Raw genomic sequence first — 22,769 nt, 5'->3', positions numbered from 1 at the left:
CTGTGTTTTTCTTATCATTTTACTTAGCATTTCCTTTCTTTCAGCGAAGCAAACTCATGTCTTATGTTATTGACCATGACAAATGTCAGAGCGTACACATTTTATTTTAACCGTGGGGGGGGGGGGGCAATGAAGAAGAACGGAGTATAGTTTTCTATAGGAACAAAGACTAACAAGTCCTTTAATAATACTCTTCAGCCACAAAAGGTTTATTGTTTGTTTTTTTGTTATTTACACAGCACATTAAACCAACCGAAACTCGGTAGCAATGAAAGCACTACCTGGAGGAGGATATAAATTACGTGTCTCCTCCACCTTTTTTACTTGTTTCCTCCATTTTCACGTTTCGCTCATGTTTTCAGTCTCCAGAAATCTATAAAAATCGGATGCCTTAGGTCAAATGTGATATTTTCTTCAGTACGCGCTCTCCGACCTTTGAGATCCTACTACACAGTAGCGAAGTAGCAGTAAGAACTTCATTGCGGAACATGAAAGTTGTGTAGGCGGCAGCTGTATGAATCAAGTGCACTGTTGCCATACAAACCATGTTAGTGGAAGATGTCTGTCTGGTAGTCGTCGCCGCCTTATGATACAACTTGACGATACGACTCTGTTATAACAGTGTGCATTTACTGTCGCGGACCGAGTGAAAGGCTTCTTCTCGAAGGATGTAGACAGGAACTTGCGCCCTTGGAAGGGGCCACGGGGCCTATCTCGCCAGTCCACACTCTGGCTCGCAACAACAACGGGGTGCCACTCACTCAACCGAAGTTACGTTCTGTCTGCGCGTGACGTTACGCGAGAGCCGACTGCTTGTCGTCGCCCATAAAAATACATAGCTGGAAATTCATTTCAGTTTATGTGGATATGCATACAGACATAATATTAAAACAATGAAAACACAATTACAGACAAGTTATAAAAGTATACTGAAATTTTGATTCTACAATTTAGACATTTTCAGTCTTTTAGCGCAAATTAGTTTCAGTGCATTTTCCTTTACGGTACATAAATGTCAGGCTTTTATCCTTATGAAACATTCTTTTCTGCTTTATTAAAACCCCTCCTCTCCCTTTCAAAATCAAAGTGTTATAATAACAAGGCTCTCAAATATACAAATTTAGGCTATGACACAGGCTATGACACAGAATAGCCATAGTTATGAACAAAGAACAACACTTGACTTTTCTATTTAGTTTTACACCTCAACACTATCAGGATAATTTCCTAACTTATTCTCATCTTCTGAAGGTTAATGTTCTGAAGAAATTCTTCCTTTAAGAAAAATTTCGTTGCTGACGCTCCAATAAAATTAGAAGTTTGTATAGAGATGTTTGTTTGGATATAATACTTCCTTATCTCTTTGAGTCAGTTCCTTCTTCTGTGATATTGCTGTGCATTTATTTCCCTGATGTGCTGCAGTCGGACGTAAGTCCTAACACTAATAAATCATCAATAATCTCTTCTGAAACTAACAAATCATTTACCTTTTCACATATAATTTTCGTACTTTTCTCAGTATCTCACTTTCATTTCATAACTAACATAGCCCATGTAAATTTACATAAGAGTCCTCTATTATGTCAACATCGTGGACAGAAGTTTCAACTGTTCCTGTACATGTGCTGGTGTGTTTACTTCGGAGTTTTAAAACAAGAATAGCCAGCTAAATAACTGCATCCTTCACTATTCATTTTACCTTTCAGCTTGCGCCGGTTTACTTCATCAAATTCATTTCCTTCTTCTATTCTTAATTTCTCAATCCTTTGTCAACTTCCTGAAGATATTTGCATTACGAGGGTTGCCTACGAAGTAATGCACCGAATTCTTTTCCTTCGTCAATTATTTATTGAATATAGTGAGAATTACCCAAACGAAAGAATAGTGTTTTATCTACACAACCTGTTTTTCCAAATAATCTCCAGCCCGTTCCATGGCCTTCCTCCAGTGCGAAACAAGGGTGTGTGTGCCCTCTCGGTATCAATCTTTGTCCTGGTGGCGGAGCCAGTGCTTCACTGTGTGAATCACCCCCTCATCGTCCTCAAAATGTCTTCCACGAATGGTATCCTTTAATGGCCGAAATGAGTGGGAGTCCGAAGGGACTAGGTCAGGTGTGTCAGTTGTGACAGCCGCGAATGGTCACCCCGACCGCTGCAAATCGTGGAGCTCCGCCGAACCGCCTTCAGATGACCTCACCCTCCGTGCCTAGCGACTAACTGTACTTCTGTCGACAGCAGATGCCCCATAGACTTTGCACAAGCGTTTGTGAATATTCCCGATAGTTTCTTTCTCTGCAGTGAGAAATTCAGTGACGGCACGTTGCTCGTAACGTACATCACCTACAGACGCCATTTTGAAAGTGTCCTGTAGCTATGCTATCTGTCGAAAGGGGCGGTTCAAATGGTTCAAATGACTCTGAGCACTATGGGACTCAACATCTTAGGTCATAAGTCCCCTAGAACTTAGAACTACTTAAACCTAACCAACCCAAGGACATCACACACACCCATGCCCGAGGCAGGATTCGAACCTGCGACCGTAGCAGTCCCGCGGTTCCGGACTGCAGCGCCAGAACCGCACGGCCACCGCGGCCGGCGAAAGGGGCGGAAATTTGGCGCGCTCACTCAGGAGACTTGAAGTAATACATACGTAACGTTTCGTCTTCGTAGCATTGTTTTCGGCTGAGGAAAAAAAAAATGCGTCGCATTACTTTCTGGGCAACCCACGCAGAACAAGCACAGTCTAGCTGTCAATTATCATTATCGTCTTCAACATTTCTTTCCATCGACGAATGTTTGTCAGTGCCGTATGTACATAGATTGTAATTGATTGGGATGATGATACATTCGGCGCATACTTATGACACTTGGAAAGTTTTCGAGAACATTCTGGCTAAGTTTTACAGTAAGCAGATATTTTGGCCCACAGCACTTCTGCAGGTATTGAAAAATGCTTTTCAATGACTGCGTGGAAATTAAAATGTCAAATTGCAAGGGAAGCTTACAAGTTTACATTTGGGAGCGGATACTGTATTTTCTCTTTAAATACATTCTTTTTGTTTAATATCTTCTCTATCTCAATTAAGTAAAGTCCGAAACTGTTCTCCTCTCTTTGAGAAGTGAAATCGTCAAACCGGTTATTGAATTTAATAAAAAGATTTGCTATAGATTTCCAGCGGTTTGTAAGGAAATCCTCATCGCAATAATGCAAAGCTTTCATAGTTAAATGAGAGAACATTTGTGCAACATATTTGAGCTTTTGTTTGTCTTTCATGAATAAACGATTGTCCTATACTTTTTACGAAAAATTACTTCTTTGTATGTGATGCAACAATCCCAACAGGCAGTCTTCTGTATTTCCAAACCTTTGTCCAGGAAATGGTTGGTGCAAGTGGTAAATTTAAATATGCGAGATACGTCAGGAAAGAAAATTGCGGGATTGGTAAAGATAAAATGCTTCACTGACGTACCTTCTGACTTCCCGTGGCGTATTGTGGGCCCGTAAACAGTACAGTTTGGTATATTAACAAAGAATAAACGACTTTACACATTTTTCTAGAACGCTCGAAGACATTTGAACTTAAACCTTAGCTCGCCCGTCACATTTCAGCAGTTGCAGTGAGGGTGAAAACATTCGCAATGGCACACCCATGTTTCTGTTCACCGTGCTCACGACAGTAGCGGCAGCTGTCTCCCGTTCGCAGAATTTTGCCCTCCGCCGGGTAGAGGTTGCGGTCAATGTTAGTGAGAGGCTGAAACTGTGTTACTAGCAGAATATCGACGATTTGCTAACAGTGCTGCCGTCTGTAGGAAAATATTGCCGTTGGACGATTGTTAGGAAACTAGGAACAAAAGTTGCTCTTGATGTAATAAGTATCAGCTGTCTTTAAAGAGAGGCCTTCGAAGAGATAATACCTCGTTTTCATGAACATCCTTTTCATGGAGTATGGTTTGCTAGTATTTTCACTTAGATGCATCCACCGGCCCGTTTCCACCTCTGTGATTAATAAGAAGAGATGTCCTTGCTTGAGAAATGTTGTTTTAAATCATCCAAATTCGTTCCCTGTTTAGTCGTACTGAAGTCATTTAGTCAGATTCTATGGGCATTTTCGCATTAATCGCAGGGTACAGTATCATGTTCTCTTGCCGACTTCAGACTATATTGCGCGGTAGAAAGGCACTGTTTGCTCTTGATAGGGAGCACAATAGCTCCACCAAGTCCATTTGATATGGCGGAAGGTGTATCCCAGATACTGCTAAAGTTCGGGATTAAGGTTAAATCCAATCAATCCCCTGGTGAGGGGACCTTTTGTATGTATTTCAGTGTCTCGACTGGTTGCACTGCCATAGCCACATCTAGAGATGAAAATGTGTGGTATTGAAATCGATCATGTGAATTAAATCCACCAATAAAACGGCTGAATGCATTATCCAATAACAGTATATTAATGAAATACAGCTGAATGTACACAAGATTTTATTCATGAAAATGAAATACAAGAGAATTGCATGTTTCGTTTCTCTACTTTAAAGTAATTTTCCCGAATTTGTTATCAGACAGAATGGGCACCACCAGACCTAACGCAAATTTACATACACCTAGGTAGGGAGTTTCGTAACACCTCGTAATTGTCGCAAGGCGAACTGAGGCGGAACCTTCAAGCAATCAGTACACTTTGCTTGGGCTGTGCTGGTGGGGTGTACTTCAGCACTATACCTGCTATCTACCAATTACGAAGCATATTGCAAAATGATCAATGGAGTATGAAGATTATCACTTGTAGTGGATTTCACCCGAGCGCAATGCTGTAAGTGACTTCTCCTGACACCGGTTTGCTAATTTGGATAGTTATATCATCATTTTGATTAGGTTACGTGGCCGATATAGCTCAAGTCCCTACCGTGTTCCTGGTGATTGTATGAGCCAGGCTGAATGAAGGAATGGTATTAGCGGCGTTGTCATGTGAGAAAATTTGAGCCACATGAGAATATATACGACCTTTAAGCGGAAAATAGATTTTTACGAGCGGTTATTACAGTTACTGTATAAATAATTTTTGATATTACGAGAAATCAGGGCTTCAGTCGCCTATAGGCACTGAAATAAATCAATGGTGAACATTGAAAATGTGTACCCGACTGGGACTCGAACCAAGACGCTCCGCTTCTCTAGGACGGTTGCCTTAACCGCCCTTTTTTTTTTTGGAATGGAAACAAAAGAATTTTTTTTTTTAGTTTACATCGATACCATCCACCGGACTCTTCCAGTAAGGAAGTGATACGCGTTCTCAATTGACTAAGGGCAAAGAAATCTCTGCTGGTGGATCAGTATAAGTCCGTTCCTCTCCTGCGCTTCTGGCTCCGGGCACGTCGTCTCATGGAACTGAAAAGCGTTTCATCATGGTCACAGTGTGCCTTTTAATCGTGTTTAACATCAGCTTCTCATACCCAGAAGGATCCAACTGCGCGGAGGATCTCGTACGCACTCCCCAGGAAATTAGAAAAATATTGTTGGTACTTCAGGTTGCACACAATCGCAGGTGGTTCCTGAAGTCCAGCACATTCTTCGGACCATCGCGAAGCTTGGGCTCGTAGCCATGTCGCCGCATTTTTCTTGGCTCGTGCGTAGTACGTTCCGACCGGGAAAAGAATAATCGTAAGGTGAATGGTTTATTGTCCTATGTGGAGAAGAAAGGAAATCACCATCGTCATTAGATGCCACACTTCTGCAGAGGGGCCACACATAAAACGGTTGGCGTCATCCTCTCTGATCTGACACACCTGGCATAGTGGTGAGTTCAGCATATTCATGGCGGGGGGAGGGGGAATCTGGTGGCTTATTTGTCGTTAAATAGCACGTTGTTGGTGTTTCTATGTCATGGGTGTTATGGTGAATTGTGGGATGCCTTACTGCCACATGTTTGGCGGTGCGCTTGCTCGTGATTGTTCGGTAGATATGGCGCGCTGTCGCCGGCCTATTGGCCGGTAGATCTGTCATAACGCAGCTGTATTCCAGGGAAAAAAATCTATAATATGATGAAGTGGTTGGGAAATGTTCTTCATCATCAGCGGCTCATTTCGAGAAGCTGGTGCCAGTTTGTTCGATCAAGAGTCCCGACAGACGCAGCTGTTGTCTACCGCTAGTTTTCAACATCACGTTGAGCTAAATTGCCAAAGTACTATCCTGTACGTATACGAGTCCGAGGCCGTCCCTAGCAGTGGGTAGGGACCGCCTCGGCCGTCCGGACGCGATTCCCGTCCAACCCAAATGCTTAACCTGTCACGTGCAAGTAGTACACCCATCCATTACCCCGACTACCCGTAGCATTCGCTAAGTTCCACAGGGGTTCGGAAGATATGATGCGTCCACACTGAAACCATAGTCGTTCATATATACGTGGTGTCCGTTCTGTCGGACATGTCCGACACAACAGACACCACATATCTATATAAATATTTTTTTCTTTTTGATAAGCACTTACGGTGGGATAGGGAATTGCGAAAACTTGTTTTAAAATTTAAACGTTTTTTATTTCAGTTTATAACGTTGCTGTACTATTACAAATATTAATAACCATACAGGCAGCCAGTCGAGATGCGAGAAGACGCCTGAGCGCTGGTCATATAAAAAACGTGTGCCAACAGCCATGTGAACACTGTTGTTGTCATTTTGGAAGATGGGGCCATCCACAGTACACTCCTCATGAAGACGTGGAAGGAAGGGGAACACTTAGTCATCGATAATTTTGAAATCAGCATTCGATTCGTTACGGTATGTCGATAATTTTTAGTTTGTGACTGTCTAATAAGAACTGAATGAAACCCAATTTTTATGGCAAACACATATCGCTTTCGTTCTTTGCAAGGCTCCTTCAGTGAGCTGGAATGTTTATAGTGTTTAGTTTGGATTTAGGACATAGTGTATAAAGGTTACAAACAGTTCTGGCACTTTTTGCTTATTATGGTGCATTAATAATGCAAAGCTGTATGGTATAAAAACAGTATTTCGTTCAGTCGCAATTGGACGGCCCCAAAATAAAAATTATCAACGTCCGTAATACTATAAGAAAATAATGGACGACAGGATTAGGAAAGTTGAAAATATCCTGACTCGTATTCACGATAATCAACTTATGGTCCTAAAATCACAGTTCCAACTCCGGCCTGAACTACACATTCCAAATACTGTATTTTAAAGGGGTCATTGGGTCAAAAATGTTCAAATGTGTGTGAAATCTTATGGGACTTAACTGCTAAGGTCATCAGTCCCTAAGTTTACACACTACGTAACCTAAATTGTCCAAAGGTCAAACACACACACCCATGCCCGAGGGATGACTCGGACCTCCGCCGCGACCAGCCCCACGTCATTGGGTCGTCGGCTAGCTGGACACCTCGCATCATTTGAAGAGGGGGAAAACGGCGACTCGTCATACCATACCGCGACCTCCAGTGAGCTAGTATCCAGTTTCTCTGTTATTTGGCCCACTGAAGACGTGCTACATTATGTGCCTTTGTGTGCCTTTGGAATGTACCCGACTCCGAATGTCCACTGCTTTCAAATTCCTTCGCAATGTTGTCGATACTACGACAAATCGGGCAACTTCTTTTACCGTATGGTACGGGCACGCCCAAGCGACATATATGGTTTCTGTCATTCTGTCACATCTCCGCAGCGGTCCTTATTACAGCGCCGATTCTATACAATATACTCAGCACGTACTCAGCACTTCACAGCCATGACTTAGGTCAGTGGTGGACGGTCACGTGACCATTTCTACACCAGCTACAGAGCTCCAAAACAACCAGTGTGCTCTTTGGAGGGGATGAGTAATATTTTGTCTACTGAGCTTACACGCGTACCAAACCAGGACGGACGCTGATGAAGCGGATAACTACGAAACTACGTGCCAGCGCTCTGGTAATTAGGCATCAGGCGATTTGAGGCAGTACGTCTGTGATATGAGGTGTGGCTGTAAATAACAAGGCCGATGCTGTCACAGATTAAATACGCACGCGTCGAAGGTAAACGACCAATAGGTATGAAGCGCGAAGCCTTCTAAGTCGAATTCGGCATCAGCGTGGCAGTGGTCTTCGTTTGCGTAAGCGCTGTTATTCGATTTTGCCGGAAAATTGATAAATGAAACAATACAGCAACGAACTGACGTGAAGTTTCACATGGGACTTGGAAAAACTGCTGCTGAAACCTTTGTGTCACTAAAAACGCATATGGCAAAGACAGTTTATCACGTACGCCGATTTTTGAGTGGTTCAAGCATTTCCAAGATAACCGAGAAGATGTTGAAGACTATTAACGTCCGAGACGCCTTTGACATCAAAAACGGATGAAAATATCGAAAAAGTAAGTAATCTGATTCTATGCGACAGTCGCTTGAGTATTGAATCGATTAGTGAAACTGCAGGAATTTACAAAGAATACGTAAGGCATATCTACACAACGAAGTTAACATGAGAAAAGCGTCTGTGAAACAGATGCCGAAAATTTTCACAATCGAACAAAAGGAAGATCGTGAAAATATTTACAATGACACTTTGAATACCACTGAAAATGATCTGAATTTCTTGGAAAGAATGATAACACGTGACGAATATTGGTTTTTCACTCATGATCTGAAAACTAAGCGCCAGTTTATGCATAGGAAGGGCCCCAGCATCAACGAAAGCGAAAAAAGCTCGAATGAACAAATGAGGTTCAAAGCGATGATGATTGTTTTCTTGGATATTCATAAAATTTCTGTCTCTTCTCTGGGTTCCTGAAGTTCAAACTATTAATCAACATTACTACCTTGAGGTTCTTGCTTAACTTGTTGACAAAGTAAGAAAAAAATAACACGAAGTGTGGAAGAACAAGTCATGCCTTCTGCATCACGAATACCGCATTGTCTGTTAAGTGGTGTCTAGCGAAGTACAGCATCCTACCTTATTCACCTGACCTAGCAACATGTGACTTTTATCTATTTTCCTAAGTCAAATCTGCATTAAAAAGCACAAGATTTCAAGTTGAAGAAGTGAAAAATAAAAGAGCACACATCACAAGCAGCGAGGAAGACTTCCAGCACTGATTCCACAATGGAAAATGCTCATGGAGCGTTGCAGGGATGGAGCAGGCGTGTATACTGAGGGTGTCAGTAGCTAAATATGTATACTTTTGTAGTACAATTTTTTTACAGCAGTAGCCTGATTATTTTATAACTATACCTAGTATGGTATGAAATTTAAGGAGTTCAGTTTAAGAGGTTATTTTCATAGGAAATATCGGCGATATTGTGAGGGCAATAAAAGAGTATTTAAAGGCATCCATGATTTATTTGAAGACCCTACACGAATCGCCCACCTTTCATTTCAACAAGGCTAGCTGGTATGTAGTAAACAGATGAAAGGTGAAAGAGTCTAATCGCGGGGAAAGGATGCGGGTAAGCCATGTATCCGTTACGGCGTTCTCGTTCTGCTCTGAAGATTCGCAGCCCAGGTGCAGGCATAAACGCGCCGACCGGCCATGTGCCATCGTCTGCAGCCGTTCAGGTATGCGGGCAAGCTGTGTAACGTCTGCACTCGCAGCTGGCGGAAGCGTAGCAACGTAATTTCGTTGAGAAAAAAGCGAGCGTGGTGTCGCAGTGATTAAGACAGTGGACTCGGTACTCGTATTTGGAGGGAGAGGATTCGGTATTCCGTGGTGTCCCAAAACCGCTTCAGGTGAGTATCGATTCAGGCAATGTCGATGTAAATACTAGGAGAGGCCACGCCCAACGTCCTCCTCTGCCCTTGTAAAACTGAGCAAGTCTACAGTTACATCGACGGCAAAAGGGCGTTACTAACTGATCCTCTATGTTGAAATCAAAATGATAAAAGAGTCTTCGGGCTAATACGATTGTTCGTGAACTTTCACTCGTACGAGTGGATTAGCTGCGGTTTTCGGAGACAGCGTCCTTGACACTCTATATCTAAATGACAATCCGACATACGAAACATCATATTTTGAACCGAAAACAAAATTTTTTGCTATAGACACCGTCAGTTATAGCCTTCGGGACTATCGGTTCCTAGTAATAATTTACACAAATCTCAATTACTCGACTTGCAGTAAGGAGCAAATAGTGATCAACTAAGGAAAAACGAAAGTCGAAATATTCAATATACACCCCACAATCCAGTATAAAGTATACAACGGAGGATACTACATTTCAGTACCATTCAATTTCTCTCGCAAACAGTGTGCGTTAAAAATAAACTGCATTCCTCCGGACGCTTAGTAATAGACATTATCTTGTTTTTACGCTACTTAAGCGAGACGTTCGATGAAGGCACCGCTGATGCTGAGGTCAGTAGAGACGGAGCCCAAGCTCGGAGAGGAACTCGGCTGTTTCTTTTCAAAGTAACCATCCCGGCATTCGCTTTGAGCGCTTTAGGAAAACCATTGAAAACCTTAATCTAGTCAGACGGGTATCTTGAATCACCGTCCTCTCGAATATGCGTGTATTGTTTTACCACAGCTTTACTTGCTTGATGTTCGATGACGGGAGTTGTATAATTTTAGAATCTGTCTCGAATGTTGGTTCTCCAAACTCATCCAGCACCGTTTCAGGAAAAGGTTGCCTTTCTTGCAACATTCCACGTTAATTCTCAGAACATCTCTGTAAAAGCTTATATCTTCACCATTTACATTTGTACTCTGTGAAGACTCTGGCAGAATGTCATCTGTTTTGCGACATATAATAAGGTTGGAGCGTAAAACCAATGGCTACTTGTAATGTTATCCTTACTATCTATAAGAGATCGATCTGTAGACGGCTGAAGGATATTCACCCTTGCTGCCTCGACTGACGTTTTCCTGAGTTTTCTAAGCAGGTTCTTTAACATTTCTGTTACAGTTCCTCACGAGTCAAACTAACTTGTGGCCATTCCCACCGGACTTTTTAGTGCACGCTCGATGACCTCTAGCTGACCAATTTCACATGGGTCCCATACACTTACGCTGTATTTATTCAGAAATTGCAGTTTCCAAGTATCCTATCAGCGATTCAAAGTGTGCCATTTACGTTATATACAGATGAGCTTAACCGATTACTCCATTTAATATCTCTATGAAACCATACAGACAAGAGAAAATTGCAACACCAGGAAGGAGTTTGTGTGACATAAAATAAAGTTAATAGGCGTGTTACTACACTACTGGCCGTTAAAATTGCTACACCAAGAAGAAATGCAGATGATAAACGGGTATTCATCGGAGAAATATATTATACTAGAACTGACATGTCATTACATTTTCAGGCAATTTGGCTGCATAGATCCTGAGAAATCAGTACCCAGAACAACCACCTCTCGCCATAATAACGGCCTTGATACGCCTGGGCATGAGTCAAACAGAGCTTGGATGGCGTGTACAGGTACATCTGCTCATACAGCTTGAACACGATGCCACAGTTCATCAAGAGTAGTGACTGGCCTGTTGTGACGAACCAGTTGCTCGGCCACCATTGATCAGACGTTTTCAATTGGTGAGAGATCTGGAGAATGTGCTGGCCAGGGCAGCAGTCGAACATTTTCTGTATCCAGAAAGGCCCGTACAGGACCTGCAACATGCAATCGTGCATTATCCTGCTGAAATGTAGGGTTTCGGAGGGATCGAATGAAGGGCAGAGCCATGGGTCGTAACACATCTGAAATGTAACGTCCACTGTTCAAAGTGCCGTCAGTGCGAACAAGAGGTGATCGAGACGTGTAACCAATGGCACCCCAAACCATCACGCCGTGTGATACGCCAGTATGGCGATGACGAATACACGCTTCCAATGTGCGTTCACCGCGATGTCGCCAAACACGGATGCGAGCATCATGATGCTGTAAACAGAACCTGGATTGATCCGAAAAAATGACGTTTTGCCATTCGTGCACCCAGGTTCATCGTTGAGTACACCATCGCAGGCGCTCCTGTCTGTTATGCAGCGTCAAGGGTAACCGCAGCCATGGTCTCCGAGCTGATAGTCCATGCTGCTGCAAACGTCGTCGAACTGTTCGTGCAGATGGTTGTTGTCTTGCAAACGTCCCCATGTGTTGACTCAAGGATCGAGACGTGACTGCACGATCTGTTACAGCCATGCAGATAAGATGCCTGTCATCTCGACTGCTAGTGATACGAGGCCGTTGGGATCCAGCACGGCGTTCCGTATTACCCTCCTGAACCCACCAATTCCATATTCTGCTAACAGTCATTGGATCTCGACCAACGCGAGCAACAATGTCCCAATACGATAAGCCGCAATCGCGATAGGCTACAATCCGACCTTTATCAAAGTCGGACACGTGATGGTACGCATTTGTCCTCTTTACGCCAGGCATCACAACAACGTTTCACCAGGCAACGCCGGTCAACTGCTGTTTGTGTATGAGAAGTCGGTTGGAAACTTTCCCCATGTCAGCACGTTGTAGGTGTCGCCACCGGCGCCAACCTTGTGTGAATGCTCTGAGAAGCTAATCATTTTCATATGACAGCATCTTCTTCCTGTAGGTTAAATTTCGCGTCTGTAGCACGTCATCTTCGTGGTGTAGCAATTTAAATGGCCAGTAGTGTACATCTGAATGATCATGTCTACTGAAATTTCGCGCCAGTCGTATTGTAACGGTTGTGAGCGTTAGTTACCTGTGAGCTGGACGTGCTGAATTGACGTTAGCCAGGCAAATACGCCATTATCAAAGCGTCTCTGAATTGAATGTGGTCGTGTAGTAGAGCTACGAGAAGCTGGATGTTCCTTCTGCGATACTGCAGAAGTCTTGGCAGGAATGTAGCCACTGTACATGATTGCTGGTGGCAGTGGTCACGAGAATGTACGGTAGCAAGAGGACCGGGCTCCGGACAGCCACGTGGCACTACTCAGAACGACGACTATCGTGTTCAGCATATCGTTCTAGAGCATCATACTGCATCTGCAGCAGCAATTTGTTCAGTACTTGGCACCACAGCGACACAACGAACTATTAAAAATCGGTTACTTCCGGATCAGACACCCTGTAGCGTGTATTCTACTGAACCCAAACAACAAACATTTGTGACTTCAGTGGTGTCAAGCGAGAGCTCATTGGTGGACAGGGTGTAGATCTGTTGTGTTTTCTGATGAAAACTGGTCCTGCCTCGGTTCCACTGATGGCCGCTTGTTGGTTAGGAGGAGGCCATTTCCTGCACCCAATCTCTCTCCGTGCCAGACACACTGGACGTACAACTCGAGCTATGGTCTGGGGTGCACTCTCGTGGTTATCCATGCATCCTGACTGCAACATCGTAAGTCAGTCTGCTGATTCGACCTGTTGATCTACCATTCACGAACAGCATTCCAAGGAATGTTTTCCAACATGGTAACGCTCGCTCACATACCGCTGTTGTAACCCAACATGTTCTACAGAGTGTCGACATGTTGCCTTGGCCTGATCGATCACTAGCTCTGTCTCCAATAGGGCACATATGGGATATAATCGGACGACAACTCCGGCGTCATCCACAACTGGCATTATCCGTCCACGTATTGAGAGACCGAGTGCAACAGCCATGGAACTCCACGCCACAAACTGATATCCGTCACTTGTACAACGCAATGAAAGCACGTTTGCATGGTTACATTCAACATTCTACAGGTAACAGCATTTACATTTCCAGTGGTTTACGTAGCACTTACACTAACCTGTGATCTTGCAACGTTAATTACTTGAATATGTTATCTAGACAAATGTATTCTCGAAATTCCGTTACTCTACATTAATTATTTTTTAGTGTTGCGATTTTTTTCCCGTCAGTGTAATTGTGCGGTGTAACTGGCTATAGTTAGATGTGGTCAGTAGCAACTATTAGATTAGATTAGTATTTGTTCCATAGATCATGAATACGACACTTCGCAATGATGTGGAACGTGTCAGGTTAATAAAAGGTGCCTATACAAGATATTACATTACACAAAACATTACATGACGCTTAATTTTTTTTTTTTTTGGGGGGGGGAGGGGGGAGGGGGGTTGAGGAAATTACCCACTTACTATATCCAAAAATTCATCTAATGAGTAGAAGGAGTTGCCATTCAGAAATTCTTTTAATTTCTTTTTAAATGCTATATGGCTATCTGTCAGACTTTTGATGCTATTAGGTAAGTGACCAAAGACTTTTGTGGCAGCATAATCTACCCCTTTCTGAGCCAAAGTTAGATTTAACCTTGAGTAGTGAAGATCAGCCTTTCTCCTAGTGTTGTAGCCATGTACACTGCTATTACTTTTGAATTCATTCGGATTGTTAATAACAAATTTCATAAGTAAATATATATATTGTGAGGCTACAGTAAAGATCTCTAGCTCTTTGAATAAGTGTCTGCAGGATGATCTTGGATGAGCTCCAGCAATTATCATGTTTACCTCTTTCATCCGCATGAAATAACTGGACGTGGTTGGTATAATACTTACTGTAGTTGCTGTATAACGATTAAGAAGAGAGAAATCACATCACATAGTCTAAAATTAGAACAATAAATGCACCCTGACTCGTAATAATGCCGGCCGCTGTGGCCGAATGGTTCTAGGCGCTTCAGTCTGGAACCTCGCGACAGCTACGGTCGCAGGTTCGAATCCTGCCTCGGGCATGGATGTGTATGATGTCCTTAGGTTAGTTAGGTTTAAGTAGTTCTACGTTCTAGGGGACTGATGACCTCAGATGTTAAGTCCCATAGAGCTCAAAGCCATTTGAACCAACATATAATAGTACTCAACTCGAGTATTCTAACGCAAATCCGTACTCACTGCACTAACTGTGTCGAACAGCTACACAATATTGTATGAAGATGCTTGTCGGACATGTGATTACAGTGCTGACAAACTGCCTTCCTTTGACGAGCGTTATCTACCAAAAATATGCACAAGACGAAATTATGTTACAGACATTCTTGTGCTGCTAGTATGCAGTGAATTGCACTGGTGCGTCTGACTGGGCCAATTTTGGTTTATCCTGTATTTACTTCCTCATGGGGTTTGTGGTTAATAACGTGGATGCATTCAAATGGGGAAGGCGACAGACACTCAACGAATTGTAGAGGGAAAAAGATTTCCTCTTGTATAATCCCTTTTTAAACTATAGTACTGAAAGGAGAACACTTTTCTGCAGGTTCTATTTTCAATAGGCTTGCAGTAAAATTGAAAGAAGCATGATATATCCCCGATTTTAGAATCGAAGTTGAAAGGTAAGTTTGTGGGGCACTATTTTACTCTGTACAGGAATTACTCGCAGTAGTTTAGAGCTTTGCAAAGTAAAGTTTTATTTACTGACATTTGCCGGCTGTTCAGTTGTGCCTGACCCGGGCTGGATCCATGAACACTGCTTCGCGGACAAGCTTAATGCTGTGAGGATGGGTCGTGAGTTGTGCTTGGGTAGTTCAATTGGCAAGGTACTTGCCCGCAAGACACAAAGACACCGGTTTCGAGTTCGGGTCCGGAACACAGTTTTAATCTGCCAGGAAGTTTCATATAGCATGCTATTGTACTCTCGTATCTTTTGCGAATGGTACAGGAAGACGCAGAATTGCAAAGCATGAAAATTAATCTCTGATGCAGACTTATAGCGATTTTAAGAATACAGAGGCGACATGAAGAGTCATCAGAGGATGAGTGCCGCGTGACCGATTGTCGGCAGGATACGTACCAGGGCGGCGGCGTACAGCTGGTAGCACCGCGGAGACACCAGGAAGTCCACCCCCATCTCGATGGAGGTGGTGGGAGTGCTCGGCTCAGCGACAGAGCCTGTCGGGGTCCGGTTCGTCGGTGTTTCTGGAAGCAAGAAGAAAATACAAGTGATGAATACCTGCCCTGAGAAAGGACCGGTTCACTTCGTGAAAACGTGCAGAAAATCAGCTCTACTCAATGATGAGAAATACAGAGGACAGTCCCTTATGTCGTCAGACAGGTCACAGCTGACGAATGAGTAATTACATGAACTACACAGGGTGCAAGCGCAGAAGAGCGCGGCTGGGGTTCAAATGGTTCAAATGGCTCTGAGCACTATGGGACTCAACTGCTGGGTCATTAGTCCCCTAGAACTTAGAACTAGTTAAACCTAACTAACCTAAGGATATCACAAACATCCATGCCCGAGGCAGGATTCGAACCTGCGACCGTAGCGGTCTTGCGGTTCCAGACTGCAGCGCCTTTAACCGCACGGCCACTTCGGCCGGATGCGCGGCTGTGGGGCGGTGAAGGGGGGGGGGAAGGGGGGGGGTTGGGGATGGGGGTAGTGTCATGACGATCGTTGTCATTAAGCCCCCTAACCACATTTTACTAAAAGTGTTTGTATTTCTACGTGTATTAATTTACAAATTTTTATGTAACTTTCGGAGAATACAATATCGCGCGAAATAAAAATCTTGAAAACAGCAAGAAACTGTAAAAAAATCGAAACTTCTTTTCTGCTTAAGTGGCTGCGGAAAACATCCCAGTCCGGAAAGGCACCTATTCACAGGATGACGATAGCTGCTTCCAACATCAAATGTAACACTGTTCGTGGAATCAGGAAACCACGGGAAGTTGAGGGAAGGGAAGACGAAATAAAAGGCAAGTCCCGCTAAGAAAAAATAAGTGAAAGACTAACTTTTCCGACCTTAGGTGGAAACGGCAAAAGATACAATATTCTCCCCATTTGTACGAGGGCGAGTCAGAAAGTAATGCCTCGTATTTTTTTACTCTTTCATTAAACAGGTAATGTAGTAATCATGAATTTGGGGCACTTCGGCAAACCTTCTGATACAGACCACCCCAGTGACGGCGGCCTACATCAACCGCCGGGCTGCAGTGCGTAAATTTAGAAAATGGCCGACATTGATGTATTCGTAAGACAGCGTTCTGTGATTGAATTCCTCGCTCCAGAAGGTGGAAAGCCCAATTGTATTCATGGAAGGCTGAATATGGTGTATGGAGAGAAGCTACGACTGACGTCAGCACCGTTAGACAATGGCTTCGTCGCTGCAGTGAAGCTGAAGGGCAAACACAGTTGGCTGATGCAACGCAGTGCGCGGGTCAGCGACTGCACTGACTTCACACGACATTCAGTGTGTCGATCAAATCATCAGTGACGACTCTCGGGTAACTATAAATGTAACCAACGATAGAGACGGTGTGATGGCCATTATGAAGATAACTGGACTACTCCAAGGTTTGTGCACGCTGGTTACCGAAAATATTCACCGACCAGAAAAAAAGGGATTTTGCACTATCAGACTTTCATCTGTTTGGCCCGCTCAAAGAAGCTCATTGCAGAGACCTTGGAAAATTCCGTGCGCCAGTGGCTGAGAAAGCAGGATCATGATTTTCACAGCATAGGTGTACATGCTTTTCTTCAAGGTGAAAAAAACTGGACCAAGGTGACTACTGCAAACGAAAAAGTTTCTGCGTCAGACACTTGTTTATTTTGCCACAATGTGTTTCGATGGTCCACACCATCATCTTCAGGTGGAGTATTGTTTATTTACATGGTTGTTGTTAGTGAAGAGTATAGATGTCTTTTCACAGTTTCAGACCAAGGTTATTTTGCGTGTTTTGCTAATGATAAAAATTGTTGAATTGGAAAAAGCATTTTAGAGGTAAAAAACATGAGTTTCTAACAGTGAATTGTACTCACAAGAACGCAAGTGTTTTAAAAGGTGCATGCTGTTGCCAGATGTTCGTCCTCTTCACTGCGCATTACATTTTCATTGTCGTTTCAAAGAAGTTGTACATGCTATAGATATGTTTGTTTACATTGGCTACACAAAAACAAGATTAAAGGGCAATCGCAGATCTGTCAGTACTGGGCTATCACTCTAATCAACAACGACATGAAAATTTTCAGCCTTTTGTTGGCATCACGACTGAAGAAGGCAGCACAGTACATCACGACCCTTGATTAGATTTCCCTGGGTGGTGACAACAATATTCATACGGCCCTTTGCCGTTACAGCGACATACTGCACTCGCCAGGTCTCGACATCTGCCTGGTGCATTGGCATTGCTTGGTTTCAGTCAGGCATTCGTCAATATCAAATTACCCTCACCCGTTGTATGTTGATGGCGATGGGATCCTTTCCCTGCAGCGGGATGTTATTCAAAGTTCAACATGCCTCCCCTGCCCTTCCACAGGAGCGTTGTGAGGTTGGCTTATTCCACATGCCAGACTGAGTTATTGAACTTTTCGTTAGCTACCAACTGAAAGTCCGGCGCTGTTGCCCAGCGAGTCTCACTGAACTACTTTTACATGAATATGCGCTTGTCTCCATATCAGCCCCAGTCTTGTTAACAATGTTGCCAGACATTCCACGTCCCTTTTTAACATTTTCAGATATCATTTCTGGAATTAAGTTACGTCCTGCACTTCTTATCGCTTCCATGGATCGGACACACAACGCAATACAAATGCGTCGGCCCCCCAATCCCATTGAATACAAGTTTCCCCAGATCATATGGCGTCGTCTAAGAACGACAGTGCATGCAGGCTTTCTTGACATCAGCGTCAAATCGATTTGGTATATCAAAGTCAATGGCAAACGGGTTAACCAATTTCGCTTCAACGCATCCACCTCGCTGACGCACCCCGTGTGTGTTCACTGTGGTGTGGACGACACAGACGCCCACCGATTCTCATGTGGTCGGTCGTCTGAAGTCTGGAGGCTCCTTACCCAACAGACGCCTTCTCAGATCGCTTTCCAGGCGCTTTTATTCCCAAATGAGATTCATTACGCGGCAACGGAAACTGACGCTGTGTATTGGATACAAGGCCATACGGTCCGCTACCTTTTTGATCCCGACAAGAAATCGAAACAGTGTTACTGGACATACCTTAATGAACGACACTGTACACTTGTTCACAACGCTAGATATAAGTAGTTCTTTCCAAATTTTCTATGGGGTGTCTTTCATGACCCGCCTTCCAACTAGAGCATGATGCTGATGGTTATTTTACCAACATGATGCTCTGAACGAACTGCAAACGGAATCTCCATAAAAATTTCGAGAAGACACGTTTTGATGTTCCACTATCTGATTGCGCGAGCGACTCACGGTATTCTGGTAGACAAATGGAAGTCCCCACACTCCTGCTTTCATTTTCATCGCTTCCCTGTGTGTTCTCTTCCTCTAATTCCTTCCTTTCCTACCCCCTTTTAGAAATGTGTTAGTTGTTTTGGGACAGGCATAGACAGGCACCAGCGCCTGAAGAGGTGCAGTCACTTTTTTTTGGGACACAAGTGGTGGTGGCAAGTACTTCTTTTTTTTTGTAGTTCCCTGTCCTGTCCAGGGGAGATAAAAAAGAAAAAGAATGGTGAAAAGTGGTCAGAGCATCTACCTAGTAAGCAAGAGACCCAGGTTCGAATCCCGGTTGGGCACATATTTTCAAGTTTCTCCACTGATTTCAATCAATGCCCGCAAGCAGCCAAAGCCTGTAATTCCTTTGGAACTTAGGAACTTACTGTAGTGTAGCAGGCCAAGAGCCGTCTCCAGTAGCTAGGATCTTCTCTCGTTCACCCCCCCCCCCCCCTCCACTTCCCACCCAGCACTACTTAATAATCACAGGAACGCACCGTTTGTCTACGCACATGCACAACCTAGGACTTTGCGACTTTGCAGAGGGACTGTAGTAGACGCTGAAACAAAAGGCCATTTTTTGCACTAGGGCTGACTTTCTGTGCTTCATATAGCGCTACAAGTGTTGGAGATAGGACATCCCATTTACTGCGCCAATACTAAAGAATGAAATTTTCGTCATACCGCCCAAGAGAGAAAGAATTACATAATTCTATAAAACAGTGTCAGGGCTGTTCAATGATGTGTCAAACTGGAGATACGAGCGAGGACTGTTTGTTTCAACCATAGGCCGTTATGTTTTTGTCGTAATGTCTAGTTTTAGAGAATGTCTTGGAAGTTTATCACAAACATCTAGACGAAATCTGGATCTGGGTTAAACTTAATACTAGCCACCCTACAACATGTAGTTTACAACATATCTTTGTTGTACTTCACATATGTCGCTCAAACTTAAAAACAAGAACTCATATAAACAATGTAAACCATGCATCGTTATGATCAGATGTGTATTTTTGTAAGCAAACAACGTAATATATAAAGTGCAACAGAAATAATTTTAAAAATTTTGGCGACAGGTTCCTCGCACCAAATGAAGAAACGTGGGGCATAATGATTGACATACCGTACATAAATCCTACGCTTGTGATTAACGAAAGAACATTCCTCAGAATCTAGTGCAAGAGAGATAATGAAGAAGTGATAGCTGTTCCAAGGAAAATTTGCAGGAAGTTCCGTAAAACACAAGATACAACTAACTTTTTAAAACTTTTTCTTTACTTCATTGTATTCTTCTGTGAGATGTCCATCTTGGCCTGTATGACTAATTTCTGCACGTAATTTTTGATTTGGTTTTCTGACTTTCTTTTATTTCTATTATGGAGCCTTTTATGTGTTATTACATTACATTATAAGCGCATAACTGCATGATTAACGCACCGATATTTACCGAACAGCAAACACGTTATAGACTGATGGCCGTAGCAGTCTGGTCCCTTCAATCCCACAAACACGTTATACACTTCAAGAGATACTTAAAAACACTCACAACTGCATGATTAACGATACTATGGTAAGAGTTTAGCGTAACAGACGTTAAATAAATTATACAAACTTTACTCTGTGTCACGAGAATCCCGATCATTGTTACTAATGTTAAAAGTTATCAGACACTGGTTCGGTGTCAGTGTTGTAGAATCTTCCTATTCGATGTTTCGGCATATTCTAGGAGACTGACGCACAGGGTGCGTCGGATCGGAACATTCTCCACCACCGACGGTGTTCCAACACCCAAGACCTTTTATAACCTGCAGTATGCATCCCGAAAAAAAATCTGAGGCTGTCGTAATTAATTCAGAAATACTTCATTACGAATTATTACAACTAGAGGTATCTTCCGTTGGCAACCTTGTTCGTGGCAAAGTGAACGGAGCCACGTGGGTGTGTCGTATATTTTATCTGATCTCAAATATAGAAGAAAAGGAAAGGATTGTAATTGCTAGACTCTCACCAGATCCCATGGTGTCAATGAAGCCCCGCGAAGGATGGTCACGTGACGGCTAAAGATGTCTGCCTTATTGGGAAGACGTCCCCCCGCTCTTTAGTTACCGATGCCGGACCACAAAACAGTCAGAATTTATGGAGTTCTTAGCTTAAATCGTTACCGTGGATACCGAATCAACAATAATGTTTTGATGATTTTCTTTGAACCTTGGTCTACAGTTGCTAAACGCGTTTTTTTTTTTTTTTTTAATTTTGTACAATAGTACAGAAAGTAAACAAAAAACCGACTGTTTTGGGCGACATGGAATCTTAAAAACTTTCTGCCCGTGTTCTCCGACGTATTTAACTAGAAATCTTGGAATAGCAGTTACAAGCACTCAGAGAAACAATTCTCTTCTCGTGATTACGTAATCAAAACAATGGTAAATTTATTTCAACACTTTTCAGAGAATTTTGGAGATAATATCCGTAAAGTCTCCGGCACATTGACTACTAATCCCCGAAGTTATTCGTACAATTCTTTGCGGGAGATGAATCGTTTACGCTCTCGTGTCGGCAACTAAGTTCTAAACGTAACCTCGGAATTGAGGAGATGGACAACGTTTCAATATTTATGCCCTGAAAATCTTTGCCAATACGTAGCAGAGAATGCTTTTTATTGTACATTGTATTATCATTTCTTCCCATCTTGCGTGCGTTACAAGAATAACACGGAATGTGGATGCTTCTGTCATTCAGTAATAGGCTGAGATAACCGAAATAAATGTTTCTATATCTGTGCTTACGTCTATACTCCACAAACCACTGTGAGGTGCAACGTAGAGGGTACTATCCATAGTATCACATATCAGGGCTTCTGCCAGTTTCATTTGTGTAGGGAGTGCGAGAAGAATGGTTGCTGTACATCCCGTAATTGGTCTAGTCTCGTCTTCGTGTTCCCTACGAGAGCCAGACGTACGGAGTTGTAGAGTACTCCTTACTTAGAACTGTTTTTTTAAATTTTTGCAGGTAGGCTTTCGTGGTGTAGCCGACGTCTATTTTCAAGCGTATATTGTTTCAGGTTTCTTAAAGCTCGCCTGCAGATCAAATAAACCTGTGACAGTTCTTGCGTCCTTCGTTGTATACGTTCAAAATCATCCGTTAATCGTATTTGATATGGGTTCCTCATACTAGGCCGATATATTAGGGTATATCACACGAATATTATGTAAGCAATCTCCTTTGTAAATTCATTGCATTTTCCTAGGTCATTAGCAATGAACCGTAGTCAGCCACCTGATTTGCCTAGGAATGAACCTACGTGATCATTTCATTTCATTTTCACACAAATTACTATACTCGGGAATTTGTATAAGTTAACTGATCCAAATTATGACTCATTAATGTTGTAGTCATGGGTACAACGTTGCTGCTTTTCATGTTTTTCACAGTTTTACATTAATGAATTTTTAAAGCAAGCTGCCGGACATTCTCGGTACGGCACACAGTTTTAATCTACCAGGATGTTTCATATAAGCGCAAATTCCGCTGCAGAGTGAAAATTTCATTCCCTTCATTCGTTCGGCGGTGCTGTCACCTATAATCACTACAAGTTACAATAACCGCGTTCTTAAGTGCGGATTTAGATTAGATTAGATATACTTTCATTCCAATTTATCCGTTGTGAGGAGTTACTTC

The 22,769-nt window shown here is 42.9% G+C and overlaps 1 protein-coding gene across 5 annotated transcripts in view; it reads right to left on the bottom strand.

Annotated features, from left to right (window-relative positions):
• The window catches only part of LOC126457583 (uncharacterized), a 273,738-nt gene that overhangs the window by 105,852 nt on the left and 145,117 nt on the right, over nt 1-22,769 (bottom strand). For all 5 annotated transcript variants that reach the window (XM_050094010.1, XM_050094009.1, XM_050094008.1 and 2 more), the window contains exon 2: nt 15,688-15,812. In XM_050094010.1, coding sequence (XP_049949967.1) covers nt 15,688-15,744 — 57 coding nt within the window. In that variant the 5' untranslated portion in view covers nt 15,745-15,812. The remainder of the gene's footprint in view (nt 1-15,687; nt 15,813-22,769) is intronic.

This window comes from Schistocerca serialis, chromosome 2 (genome assembly GCF_023864345.2).
Source record: "Schistocerca serialis cubense isolate TAMUIC-IGC-003099 chromosome 2, iqSchSeri2.2, whole genome shotgun sequence".
NCBI lineage: Eukaryota > Metazoa > Arthropoda > Insecta > Orthoptera > Acrididae > Schistocerca > Schistocerca serialis.
This window is presented reverse-complemented; position numbering and strand designations above follow the sequence as displayed.